The following is a 12,685-nucleotide window of genomic DNA, read 5'->3' on the forward strand; positions in this document are numbered from 1 at the left end:
TGTTTCCGACCCCGTGAGGTGAAATTGAGATACACGAAATTGTTCAGCAGGAGAGGATTGGTTACACTACAAAATTATAATTATCATGAGATAAAATATAGCAGGGATGTGAGGGTTTTTATAGTTTGAACACATCTTATATCTAAACTGAACAGCGATGTACGTGTTATATTGATATGAAACCTATACTCATCGCACCTCCGATTAGAGAAGCAATTGGGTTTGGTAAACACTTTATCAAATTCAAATTTATTAATTCATGAGAGAGACCACTGGTTGCTGCATATGAACATATTCTTAATGAACATATTCTATCTAAAGTCTGCACAAAAAGTAACGCAGCTGTTAGAAATACGTTTATAGCGTCAGAACTAATAATTGTGTTCACACTATTTCAACATAGAAAGAAGGATGATGTATTTACGCGCATTTTGATACCCCATTTATCCACAATTTCGTTCAATATTAACAACACAGCAGTGTTTTTAAAGAAAAATACCCGAGTAAAAGTTGCAGCTATTTGTATTGATTTGAAGTCAGCGCGAAGATAAGTGGAGGGTTTTACTTGTCACAGTGCTTGCGTAATAACCATTGATCGCTGTAAACTACTTTTAAATTCGGATATTGAACATTTGACAAATGGGGTAATCAAATGCGCTTAAGGGAATACTACACCCCTGCCCAATTGTGTGCCTATTTTTGCATTTTTCTCAAAAATTACACCGCATTGGGGACAACTTATATATGTATATTTTAGGGGCAAGGACTACAACTACTGCACTGGAAATTTTATTTCAACACAGACAACAATTGTGGAGTTACAGTCAAAAATGAGGGAAAACCAATAACTACTTGCTTTGAGTTGCTGAATTTTTAGTACAGTAGTTGTAGTCCTTGCCCCTATAATATACATGTTTTACTTGTCACCAATGTGCTATAATTTTTGAGAAAAATGCAAAAATAGGCACAAAATTAGCCAGGGGTGTTGTACCCCCTTAAATAAATCATCATTCTTTCTATGCAGAAATAATTGTGGATACAATTATTAATTCTGAAGCTATAGGCGTATATATAAAAGCTGCGTTACTTTTTGTGCAGACTTTATAACGAACAAAATCATTCAGTATTTGTTTTATAACTCGTATATAAACTCCTTTTCTTTCACTTAATATTAAAAATCACCAGGAAGATAAATTAAAAGCTAGATTTGTTTATAGAAGAAACATTCATACCTATTTAATTGGAGCTTTTGACGTTTCCATTGTAGCTGCGAGTGAGTGCAATGGAAAATTGACTTGTCTTTTTGCTGCTGGCGCTAAACTAGCAATAGTAATTGGGCAATAAAATGACAAGAATCTTTGTATGAGCCAAATCATGAATTTATGAATTCTTATGTTTAAATTATAGTCTATAGTGGTGGACCTCTTGATTTTTCCTAGCGCTATCTCTGAAGTGCATACTTGATCATGTTGATTAAGTAAGTTTATAGTTTATCCAGCAAGTACCATACTTACAAAAATCGCTCGAGTATCTCGATTGACATACGCTTCACGACTGCAACAAATGGGTCGTTTTCGCTGTGTTTCAATGGAAAGAGAAAAATGTTTGCATATCAATAACAGTATTACGGTTTAAAAAAAAGAATGTTAATTATCGCTACCGCCACCCAAGAGATTGGTGTATGGTTTAAGGATTAGGATTATCATGAAAAAAATGCAGCGTTATTATTTTAAGATTAATGCAGTTTCTTTTTGTAATCACTGTCTTTTCTAAATACTATTGACGAACTGAGACAATCCAAGATTTTAACCATTGGGCGACAAGCATCGACAGCGTCATGGGTGTCTCTCGACTTAGGGAACACTTGACATTTTTGATAAGAGGGCGGTTGGGTGGTACGAAGGAAGAATGCATTTTGTTTGGTCAAAATATAGCAACATGGGTCGGTACCCAACTTTTGTGTTTCACTAATAGAGAGCTTGTGATTTCCAAACGTACGTTTTAAAGGCCCTTGCATATATTCAAAATCCTGAGAGTGGTTTTGAATCATACCCAGGCGTTTGGAAATCGCTAGCTCTCTATTATTCAGTTGATACGTACCCAGCTACTTGGCAATTGAATTGTTGTGAGAAGGCACACTGCAGCAGGATATCTAGCGTACATAGACTAACGTTCTTTGTCACCTCAAACGATTCACCAGACTCGGCACATTTTCCCATCTTATCCTGAAATACAATCACAAATACTTCTTTAATATTGATACAGAGGCCATGCATGATAGACCATGACGAGAAGATCGGGTGGTGAGGTAAATGTTGAGTTTAGCTGTTTAATTTCGCAGCATCGTCCATATCTGCTGAAATTTTCGCAGCTCATTAAAACTGAAAAAAAAACAGGTCGTGGAGGCAACCACAAATCGCTGCAAAGACCGAAAACGCGATGTTGACATAAAAGGAAAAAAACTTCCAAGAACGCCAGACTATAGCGACGAAGGACGACATACAACTCGGTGATCCTCGACCTCATATGACCCACTTACTCCAAAAAGGTTTGAGATGTTCATACCATAACAAACCCAGGCGTACATAATGTATTTTCTTGCAGATTCGTTCTTGCAATTTGTATTTTCTGTCTATCGACAAAAACAACTGTTTGATTATCCTCACCCAATTGACATGTATAAAAATGACGACAATCGGTCATTGGTGTAGTCAGAGACACATCTGACGAAAGCTTCGACCGCCCAAACAGAGACATATATACTGCGCCAATAAAGTATTCTTACACTTGAATAAATAATCACAGTTTCCAATCTGAACAATGTTGGAGTAAATTTGCTGCACATTATGACACCTCATTGAATCAAATGTGACTTCAAAAAGCAAAGTTACAAGCATTTGATTAGACGAAGGTCCCGTTTTAAAAGTGACAAAGTTGCCTATTCAAAACTCCACAGACCAGACATCTGGTTTGAGAGTGGTGAATGGCTAATTTATGCGTTTGGCTTTGATTTAAAACAAAAGAAAACTGAAACAAAAGAACTGACAAATAAAATGAAAGTTATGAAAAGTACAGAAAAGTACAGAAAAGTAAAAACTGAAATAAGAACTGCTTTAAATAACGCTTCGTTGAAGAAACTGAGTTGTCTCTTTGTTTCGCTTGTTGGGAATCTTTTTGCGCCTTGTATAGTCCAGTTTGTCACTTTTAAAACTGGACCTTCGTCTTTACTTCTTGAGGTCACATTGGATTCGATAAGGTGTCATAATGTGCAGGATCAGATAGTGCATCTATTAAAAAACAAATTTACACCAATATTGTTCAGTTTTGAAATTGTGACTATTTTTCCAAGTGTAAGGATACTTTATTGGCGCAGTATATATACCATATAAATTCAGTTGGTAACCATAATTTTGGTAATTCCAATCTAAATATGAATGAAGTGATATATGAGAGATATCACAGCTCATGCCTATTGAAACAAAGTACTAGTATATGATACATTACCAACAGGATCTCCACCGTGTTATTGTAGATTGCCATATAAGGCCGAAGAATCTCAAAGTGGAATGCTGGCGTTAATAATCTTCTATTGCGTGACCATTTCTTTCCTTTGGAGATGACCAGCCCGTCGCCCAACCACGGTACTAGCAAGTTGTATCCGGGACCGCTTAAGGGTTTAGGATCTAGAAAATTAATTTGTAGTAAATGTGTTTTTTCTGATAAATATATAACATTATCAGTGGCGTAGATTTCGTTTTGACATTGGGGGGATAAGGTTGGAAAAAAAAATCTCGAAGTATACTGAATCCAGCGCCTTTTGGCTCCAAAATAAGATCATGGAACAAATGCGAAAAAATTTGCAATTTTGAAGCTAAACTGTTGAAATATGGTGCACTTGTGGGATAAAATGGCCAAATATGAGGTTAATTTGGTCAGAAACCCACATACAGGCGTCAACATTTGGGGGTAGGATGATTGTATGGACCACTCCCCGGCAAAATATTGGGGGCGTGGGGGGGGGGGGTAAATCCCCCGTCCCCCCGGGATCTACGCCTATGAACATTATAAAAGGCGTATAAATATCTTAATAAATGGAAACCGTTATTTGTATCGATATTAAGCAATTTGGGACATGCCACCTGTATCAGTATTAACATCCGTGAGTGTTGCTTATTCAAACTAATAATTACTGTACTCACCGCCACTTTTCAAAAGAGCCTTTGCGCATTCAGGGTGATTTGCGTGAAATGACGGCCCAATACAACTGTAAAAGTAGTAGAATCCCCTCGGATATTCAGCCACCATATCTAGGAACCATTGCATTCCCTCGTTGCCTATTGTATCCACGTTGTCTTTCGTTACACGAGATAAAGGGTGCTGTAAATATTAGATTTGGTATATTCAAGATGAATTCAACGTTATCTTCATGATACCTTTTATATGACAAAAACCAGATTGCCACACATACGGCATAGACTATGCCATAGTCGAATTTTCTGATAAAAAATATATTATTATTTAATCATGATGAACGCATTCCGTTGAACTCAAAATTATATTGATGTTTATTAAACATGCTAAAATTAAAGTGTTCAATAGTAAAATGGTCATTAAGAGTTTATATAATTAGATGATTAGTGACAATAAAAGTTATTGAATGCAAAATATCTTGCATAATATAATGGCTCACTTCAATACTAAACAATTCTGATTTTGGAACCAGTTAATTATCGCGAAAGCCCGAGTAAAAAATCCGACGATGTACTTTGACTACTAAGCAGAACTTTACCCCGGGACTTTGGTCTCTAAAACAGACTGTAAATCATACTTGTTTATCAATCCAATAAACCGCAAGTACTAAGCATGGTAGTATATGACGCACTAAAATGTACGTCCATGTATTACTGAGAGTTTAACTTTCGCGCCACCACAAATGGTGCCGCAACTTCTATAGATTGTTGTGTACGATGTAGTTAATGGTAATAGCACGTGCCCGGAGGATTTAAACAATAGCGTGATCTGGGTGACCAATCACAAGCCAGATCCATTTAAAGATGCATTACATCATGGCCAATTTTAGTTAGGCCAGAAATTGTACTAACTCTCCATAGAGTCCCATGTTAAGAATTAACCGCAAGTCAAAGTAAGTAGTCCACTTGGGAAGCTAACAAACAGAGGGAGTATGGTGGCTGAAAATATCAGATGTGAAAATCAATTGCACACAATTGAATATAAATCAGCGTTTTATGCTTGAATGTAATAGCCAGAGTATGCAAAATGGGCAAGTGGACTACGGAGAAGTCTACATTTCTTCTGTCAACCTTTACATTTGCTCTCTAGCACTTCACCTGATAACACCGATTTTGACCTTGGTCTTAAACAATAAGGGGTCAATCATGTTTCTAGTGCATATACTTTTGAAGTTACAGACAAAATTGTCCAAAATTGTGTGTGTGAAATTGTGACAGCAGGCACATGTACAATGTACACTACTGTATTTGACCCCAAATGACCTCCTATTCTTTACTGTAAAAAAGCTGTTTTGGATGGTCTTGATTTGACACACAAATTGCTTTTGCGCTTTAACGAGTGTCGACTTGATGGAACATAGATTGCACTATGTGATAGTTTATGAATCTAGTATTATGCCAGTACCAAAGTAAGTCAACATCACAGGTTTTGGTTGTCAAAATTAATTTTAGTGATTTTTTCCATTAAGCCCCACATTAAAGCCATTTATTTGTATATGCACATTCCACTTCCATATGGACGAATAGCGCCACCTATGTGTGATGTGAGTCTGCCTATCGTGGGGTTAAAGGTCACGCAGGGGTCACAGGGGTCAAATTACATATGAAAGTGACACCATTTGCACACATACATGCATTTTTATTACACAGTGTCTTTAAAATGAACATAAATTTGGGGTTAAAGGTCATAAAGGGGTCACTTCCGGTGAAAAACGAAATACCTTCCAAAACATTTTACTAGCTAAGAAAAATAGCACAGAAGGTATGTTCACACATGTATTGCATCTACCCAGTGTTTATGTGGTATATTTTTATTTGTGGTCAAGGGTCATTCGGGCTCACTTCCTGTGTAAAATGAAATACCTTCAAATGTTTTATTAACCAAGAAAAAAACATAGCGTGACGGTAGGTTCACACATAAATTGCTGTTACCCAGTGTATATAGGGTATATTTTTTTATTTGAAGTTAAAGGTCATTCAGGGGCTCACTTCCGGTGTAAAACGAAATACCTTCAAAATGCTAATTCTGTAACAATTAACTTAGCATAGTGACGCAACTTGCACACATGCAAAATAAATGTCATTCAGGGGGTCACTTCCGGTTTAAAACGAAATACCTTCAAAATGCTTATTCTGTCACTAATAACGTAGCAAAGTGACACCACTTGCAAACATTGCAATTGTTCAATGTCAATAAATTGTAAACAGATATTTCCTGTGTTAAACAAAATACCTTCCACAATTTTTATTAACCAAGAAAAACAAAACACCGTGACTGTAGGTTCACACAAGAAGAAGAAGAAGGAGAAGATGCATATTCAGAAGAAGAAAAAGAAGAAGAAACGATATAAACTCAGTTAAATATTATAATTGGTTAATTGGCAAAAAAAAGGAAAACCGTACGGAAACGATTAAATATGCAAGAATTTTTGGCGAGCCGAAAGGGGGGGGGGGCAAGCAATTGTTGGCAAGCCGAGGGGGAGGGGGCAAGCATTTTTGGCACACATTCTTGTGGCACCTTTTAAATAAAACGCTCTAAAAAGGCTTAGGAAACGCTTAAATATGCAAATATTCCTGCTCACTGCGCTCGCAACATGTATATAGACCAAATTGGGATCCCAAAAATTTGGCATGTACCAGGGGGGCAAAAATTTGGGGGCAAGCGATTTTTGGCGAGCCGTTTGGAAATTACACCATAATTATTGCACAGTCCCTAACCAATAATGGACAATTAACAATGAAAGTTTGTTTATAGGGGGAAATAAGTCGTATAAACAGCGCGTGACAAAATACAGGTTTACATTTACTTTCTTATATTATCTTGCTGTGACGCGACCTCGATGGCCATCATTTCTATTTACCATGTCCTTTGAAGTGAGAGGATTTGAATAATTGCATGTACAAAAAAAATCCAAAGTTCAATTTGAAAACCAATTTCATCTTTTCCCGCGATATTTTTTATAAAAAGCTGTAGGACGTCGGGTACCACAAACTTTTTTGAATCAATCCATTAAGTGCAATGGGGACATATGCCATAATAATTAGATGCGCTGATGAGATTATAATTATAAGTTCTGGGGAGGGTAAAATGGGGGGGCAAGAATTTTTGGCGATCCTAAAGGGGGGGCAAGCAATTTTGGCAAGCCGAGAGGGGGCAAGCGATTTTTGGCACACATTATTGTGGCGCCTTTTAAATAAAACGCTCTAAAAAGGCTGAGGAAACGCTTAAATATGCAAAGTTTTTTGGCAAGCCGTTTGGAAATTTTACCATAATTATTGCACAGCCCCTAACCAACAATGGACATTTAACAATGAAAGTGTGTTTATAGGGTGAAATCAGCCGTATAAACAGCGCGTGACAAAATACAGGTTTACATTTACTGTGACGCGACCTCGATGGCCATCATTTCTATTTACAATGTCCTTTATTTAAAAATTAAAGTGAGAGGGAATTAAATAGTTCCATGTACGTCACAACAGAAATTTAACAAAATAGAAATTAGTAATCGATGAATGCGCAACCAATCTTTAGAAATAAGACTGACCCGCTTTATTTTTAGACGCTCTGAAAGCCAATAGTCCAACATGTTCAATATACGACTACATGTAGAAATATAAAGCTAACAAATTTGATGAAATTCTCAGGCAAGGTAACTTAAGTTATTATTTTACATGGCACCCCATTTTTGACGTCCGCGCTTTTTCTACTAGATGATATGAACATTTTGTAGTCCGAATAATCAGTCCCAGAACAAAATATTCATTTACTGACATGATCGTGATCGTATTGTGATTGTGACTACGCAATTTTTCCGACCACATTGGGCACGTTAAATTCAATTTTTAAACGTTATTATGTTGCCTTTATACGAATGTTCGATTATTATCCGTAATTTAAGCAGAAAACGACCCGTGACTTCCATTGCTGGAGCTATTTATTGCTGAAACACGTTTCCCGGCTGAATTTTCAACACCGTGCTGAGGTGCTCACAACCTGTAAAAATTGTCCATCGTCATACTGAGACTAAGTTTAATCTTTATTATTTTAACCGACCTGTGTGATGTTGCCAGTGAGCCAATGTCGTGGTGGTCCTGGCCATTGTAACACGCTCTTGGTTTGGTAATAAAGAGTACGTAGATATGTGAATATGCCAATAAATAAATATATCAATGGTGCTACCAGCAAACCGAGAACGACAGTAGACACCAAGTTAGCCATTGTTGATTTCGACCGACCTTTGACCATATGTACAGAGTACACATACTTGAGAAGGCACTAGATATATTCACGTAGTTTATTTTGCAACGCAAAAAATAATATCACGAATTTTGCTGGTTTGGAAATGAAGAGTGTCCACACTACACAGTGTCATCGCCCCGATATCTTCATGGCAGAAATCGCCATGGTAGGTTAAATCCACCGCCACGCATGGCCATTTTGTTCCTACCTGTTTATTCATATTCATGTTCATATTCATATTCATTCATATTCATATTCATATTCATATTCATATTCATATTCATATTCATATTCATATTCATATTTTATTTCCATAAAATCATTATATTACATCAAAAAATTTTATAGTTTCGAGACGCATAATGGGCCGAAGGACATCTGATTAAGGCTACTGACAATTGCCCGGTGACTGACCTCGCTAGTGTGTGAGTGACCATATGGTACGCCATATGTCATCTGCTTTTAGACTACCTCCAGGATTGGCCTATACACTGCGCTATATAGTCGGCACATATAAAATCAGAATTATTGTCAGTTTTTGAGTTCAAGACGAAAGCAGCTTTCTCAAGACGCTAGCTAACGACTCTCATATCTATTCAAAACATATATTCAAGTGCAAGGAACCATATCTGGCTTCCAGAGGATAATTTAAGCACTTCCCACCACGCCACTGGTCACACGCACAATTCTTAAACAACATCTTTTGCACAGAATTCAATGGGATTTGAAAAGTAAAGTGGCAGTTGAAACTCTAGTGATAACACGTTTGCAGTGCACGATGGGGCTTCCTTAAATCATCCTCGGCTGGCTTCTTTAGACAAAATCATTTACGGGAGTTATTCATCAGTTTCTAACCCGGTATCCAAAGATTTTCGTCTCATATCAAACTCGTGCATAGCGCATTCACGTGTATCGATCCCGGGTATTGATTTTAGTTTTTCTGATGCACCAAGTAATTATTAGCCAGGCGATGTCAGTGTGCACTGTCGACTGATTACGTAACTGTTATGAATAATTTATTACTGTCTGTTTGATTTAGCAAAAAAAACAAAAAACATCTAGAAATGCATACTAATTCAATAGCTGTTAAATAGAAGCAAAAGTAATCAAAAAACTTTATCCAACTTAAGTAGCAGTATTTCTCCGGTTTTCAACCTTGAATAAAAAGTAAAAATGAATTTAGGGCCTATAACTTTTTTTTTTTAATTTCAAAATAATTGGGTCGGCCTTAAACATCTTTTTTTGGTCTTAAACAAGAAGTGGATTTTGACATATATATATATACATGGAATAAAACGACTAATAATTCAGGTCAGTGGTTCATTATGTCCTGTATGTTTCTGTGAATTCATTAATATTTGAGACCAATTTTATTAAACCCATTTATCTGTAGGCCTACACATGCGGATCTGTGATTTTTTTTGTATGTTCTTTTTAAATAACAAATTTGCCTGTTTCCAATGCACGAAGGCCACCGGAGAGGTACTAATGTAATGCTTTTAAAAAGGTCTAGTACAATGGCTCTCCATAATAAAATGAACAAACACAATGAAGAGGTCATTCTGTCATGTAAATGAGCGATTGAACCAGAGATCCTAAACTAAAGCTGCTGTGGCTCAAGATCCAGTAGTGATGAGAGTTACCAACTATTTCGGTTGGCGGTACCGACACCGATACCAAAAAGTATACTCCGATCATGATGCAGTCATGTCTACAGTAGAATTCATCTCGACCTTTGTAGGACTTAAACCCCATTAAAAGCTATTAAACCAAGATAACACTCATTGAAGCAGCTCAACTGATTAAATCAGATCTTCTCTGGTTGTGCACAAGTGTCTGTTTTCAATGTGCGACATCGCAATAAAGCTGGTATTATAGCTTCAGTTGGGTAACCGATTATAAAGGAAACGAAAGGAAACAATGGTATGTGTACCTTTGTTCACGAAATGAGACAAAGACCTGCTTTTTGTTAACCAGCATTCTTCAAAATGAGCAACATAATGATTGTTGACTTAACACGGTTTGGAAATAATTTCTTCATATTTTTGGTGTTATCTGTCGTTTACATATCCTTCCTAAAACACAAAAGTGCGACCCTCTCCAAACATCTAAATTAGCTAAAAATTTAGGACATGTTACAAAACTATATTTTCTAGAACCTATTTAGAATAGTTTAAATGTAGCTTGTACCGTTTTTTTGTGGCATCCTTCAGAACGGAGCGGTCCGTTACCAATATAGCTCAATATTTTCGGTCAAATCTCCATTCAATTAACACGGGGAGTTGTCTAGCTATGAGCTAGCTATGCTTTGCCCTCACTCATATTTTACAAAAGTGCGACCATTTCTGAACATCTAACCTAGCTGTAATTTTAGGTCATGTTAGAGAAATATATTTGCTAGAAGTCGCGTCGTGGAGAATAGCTAAAATATTGGCTGGTTATTTTTCACACAGTGATGTTAACTAGGCAAGTGCCCATTCTTCCAACGTACATCATTTGTAGAGGTCACGCGTCAATGGTGAAAGCACTGTGTATTGTGTATAGGAAAACGGACAGTAACTACAGTATGTACTTGTGATACCGATACCACTTGGTTTTAGCGTTTCATTATCATACAGGTGTACAATAGGTGTATGTATTATATTGCATTTACACCTAAATCATGTAAGGATATAACAATATAACGAAAGTCTAAAATCGAACAATAACTGGCCGTGTTTAGGATAATCGTTAAGGTTCATTTTATAGCGTGTGGCTGTTCATATAGGTATACATTTCTGTTGCTACAAAAATTATATCCTATATGTGACCCGGCAGCACAAACGAGCCGTAAATTCCCTAAATTGTATTCTGAGTTATGGTGTAAAATGTGTACGAAGGTCGTATTCATCGGTCACTTAAGCTGGCGCGACATCTGTCTTATTTGGATAGTCACAACACCAATCAATAATCCTATTATTAGGCATGTCCACTAAAAATTGAAGTACTTTTAAATTGATTCAGACCTAACTTATTGGCTGGGATTTGATGAAAGAAACATTTTGGCGTTTAAATAATCTTAATCGGACGTTTCATTCCAGAGATATGGCCTTTTGAGTGTCACGGTTTTATATAGGGCTGCTAGAACATGTTAAAAGTTAAAGTCCAAAAGGAATACTAACAGAAAGTGCAATTTTAAGGTACTTTTTCTTAATGTATTTATTAACTAGCGTTATCTGGAACATTATATTTGCTTATAACAACATGAAAATAAGATCATCCTGAAAATTTAATCGATTTTGTTGACATACAACAAAAAATATAAGACCTCAAAACCCGTGGTTTGTTTGGTGAAACCGCAAGCATGATCATAGATGGCCGCCATGGAAAATATCTCCATAGAGGAGATGAGCAATAAGTGCATTATTTCAAATGAATAGCGGTAGTCTTAAACATTGTTCAATCTTTTACGGTCAGCACATTTTATCTTCAAAAACTATTATATTTCATCATGGCATAAGTTTGGTAACATTAATCACTACCAATTTTGAGAAATTTGCTCCAACTCAAAGGTTATCTTTACTACATTGAACAATACACTGTGTGTGAGTTTTGTGTGCATGGAAGCCATGATGGATAGCATATGAAATGTAGTGAGAAGTGCATGATTTGAGATGGGCCGCGGTAGGCTTAAACATTCTTAAATTTCTTAACATCCTGTACATTTTGTCTTCAAAAATAGTTACATTTTATGACTATGTAAGTTTGCTTGTCTGATTCACTCCAAATTCGGAGATAATTGCGTTTGAACACCTGATGCACGGAATGGTGTCACTTCAACCTGTTGTAGTTCTCATCTCATTAAATTTTTCATTAAAAAAGTTGATCTCTTCATGAAGGAAGGTCCTCTCTATTCACTGACCAATCAGGAAAAAGTTTGGTTAATGTTTTCTGGTGGAATCAGAAATTTCTTGAAACACCCTGATATAGGCCTACATTTGGATCAAAACAAGTATGTACGCCATTTAACAGGCCTGGGATTTCTTGTATCGATCAGTTTCTCCATAGACAATACGTGTGTGAGTGCACGCACACAGTAAATGAAAAATCGTTCTAGTGGAAACTGTACTGACAGTGGGCATCCCTACTATTATTGAAGTGGATAATAATCTTCTACCTTAGATGGCTATAGAACTTTTAATAGCTCTGGTCTTTG

At 36.5% G+C, this 12,685-nt stretch overlaps 1 protein-coding gene across 1 annotated transcript in view; it reads right to left on the reverse strand.

The window, feature by feature from the left end:
* The window catches only part of LOC140156938 (cytochrome P450 4F4-like), a 28,143-nt gene extending 19,531 nt beyond the window's left edge, over positions 1 to 8,612 (reverse strand). The window contains 2 exon segments of the mRNA XM_072179980.1: positions 4,200 to 4,377; positions 8,305 to 8,612. Coding sequence (XP_072036081.1) covers positions 4,200 to 4,377; positions 8,305 to 8,496 — 370 coding nt within the window. The 5' untranslated portion in view covers positions 8,497 to 8,612.
* Positions 8,613 to 12,685: the final 4,073 nt, after the last annotated feature.

The sequence above is a fragment of the Amphiura filiformis genome, chromosome 7, assembly GCF_039555335.1.
Source record: "Amphiura filiformis chromosome 7, Afil_fr2py, whole genome shotgun sequence".
NCBI lineage: Eukaryota > Metazoa > Echinodermata > Ophiuroidea > Amphilepidida > Amphiuridae > Amphiura > Amphiura filiformis.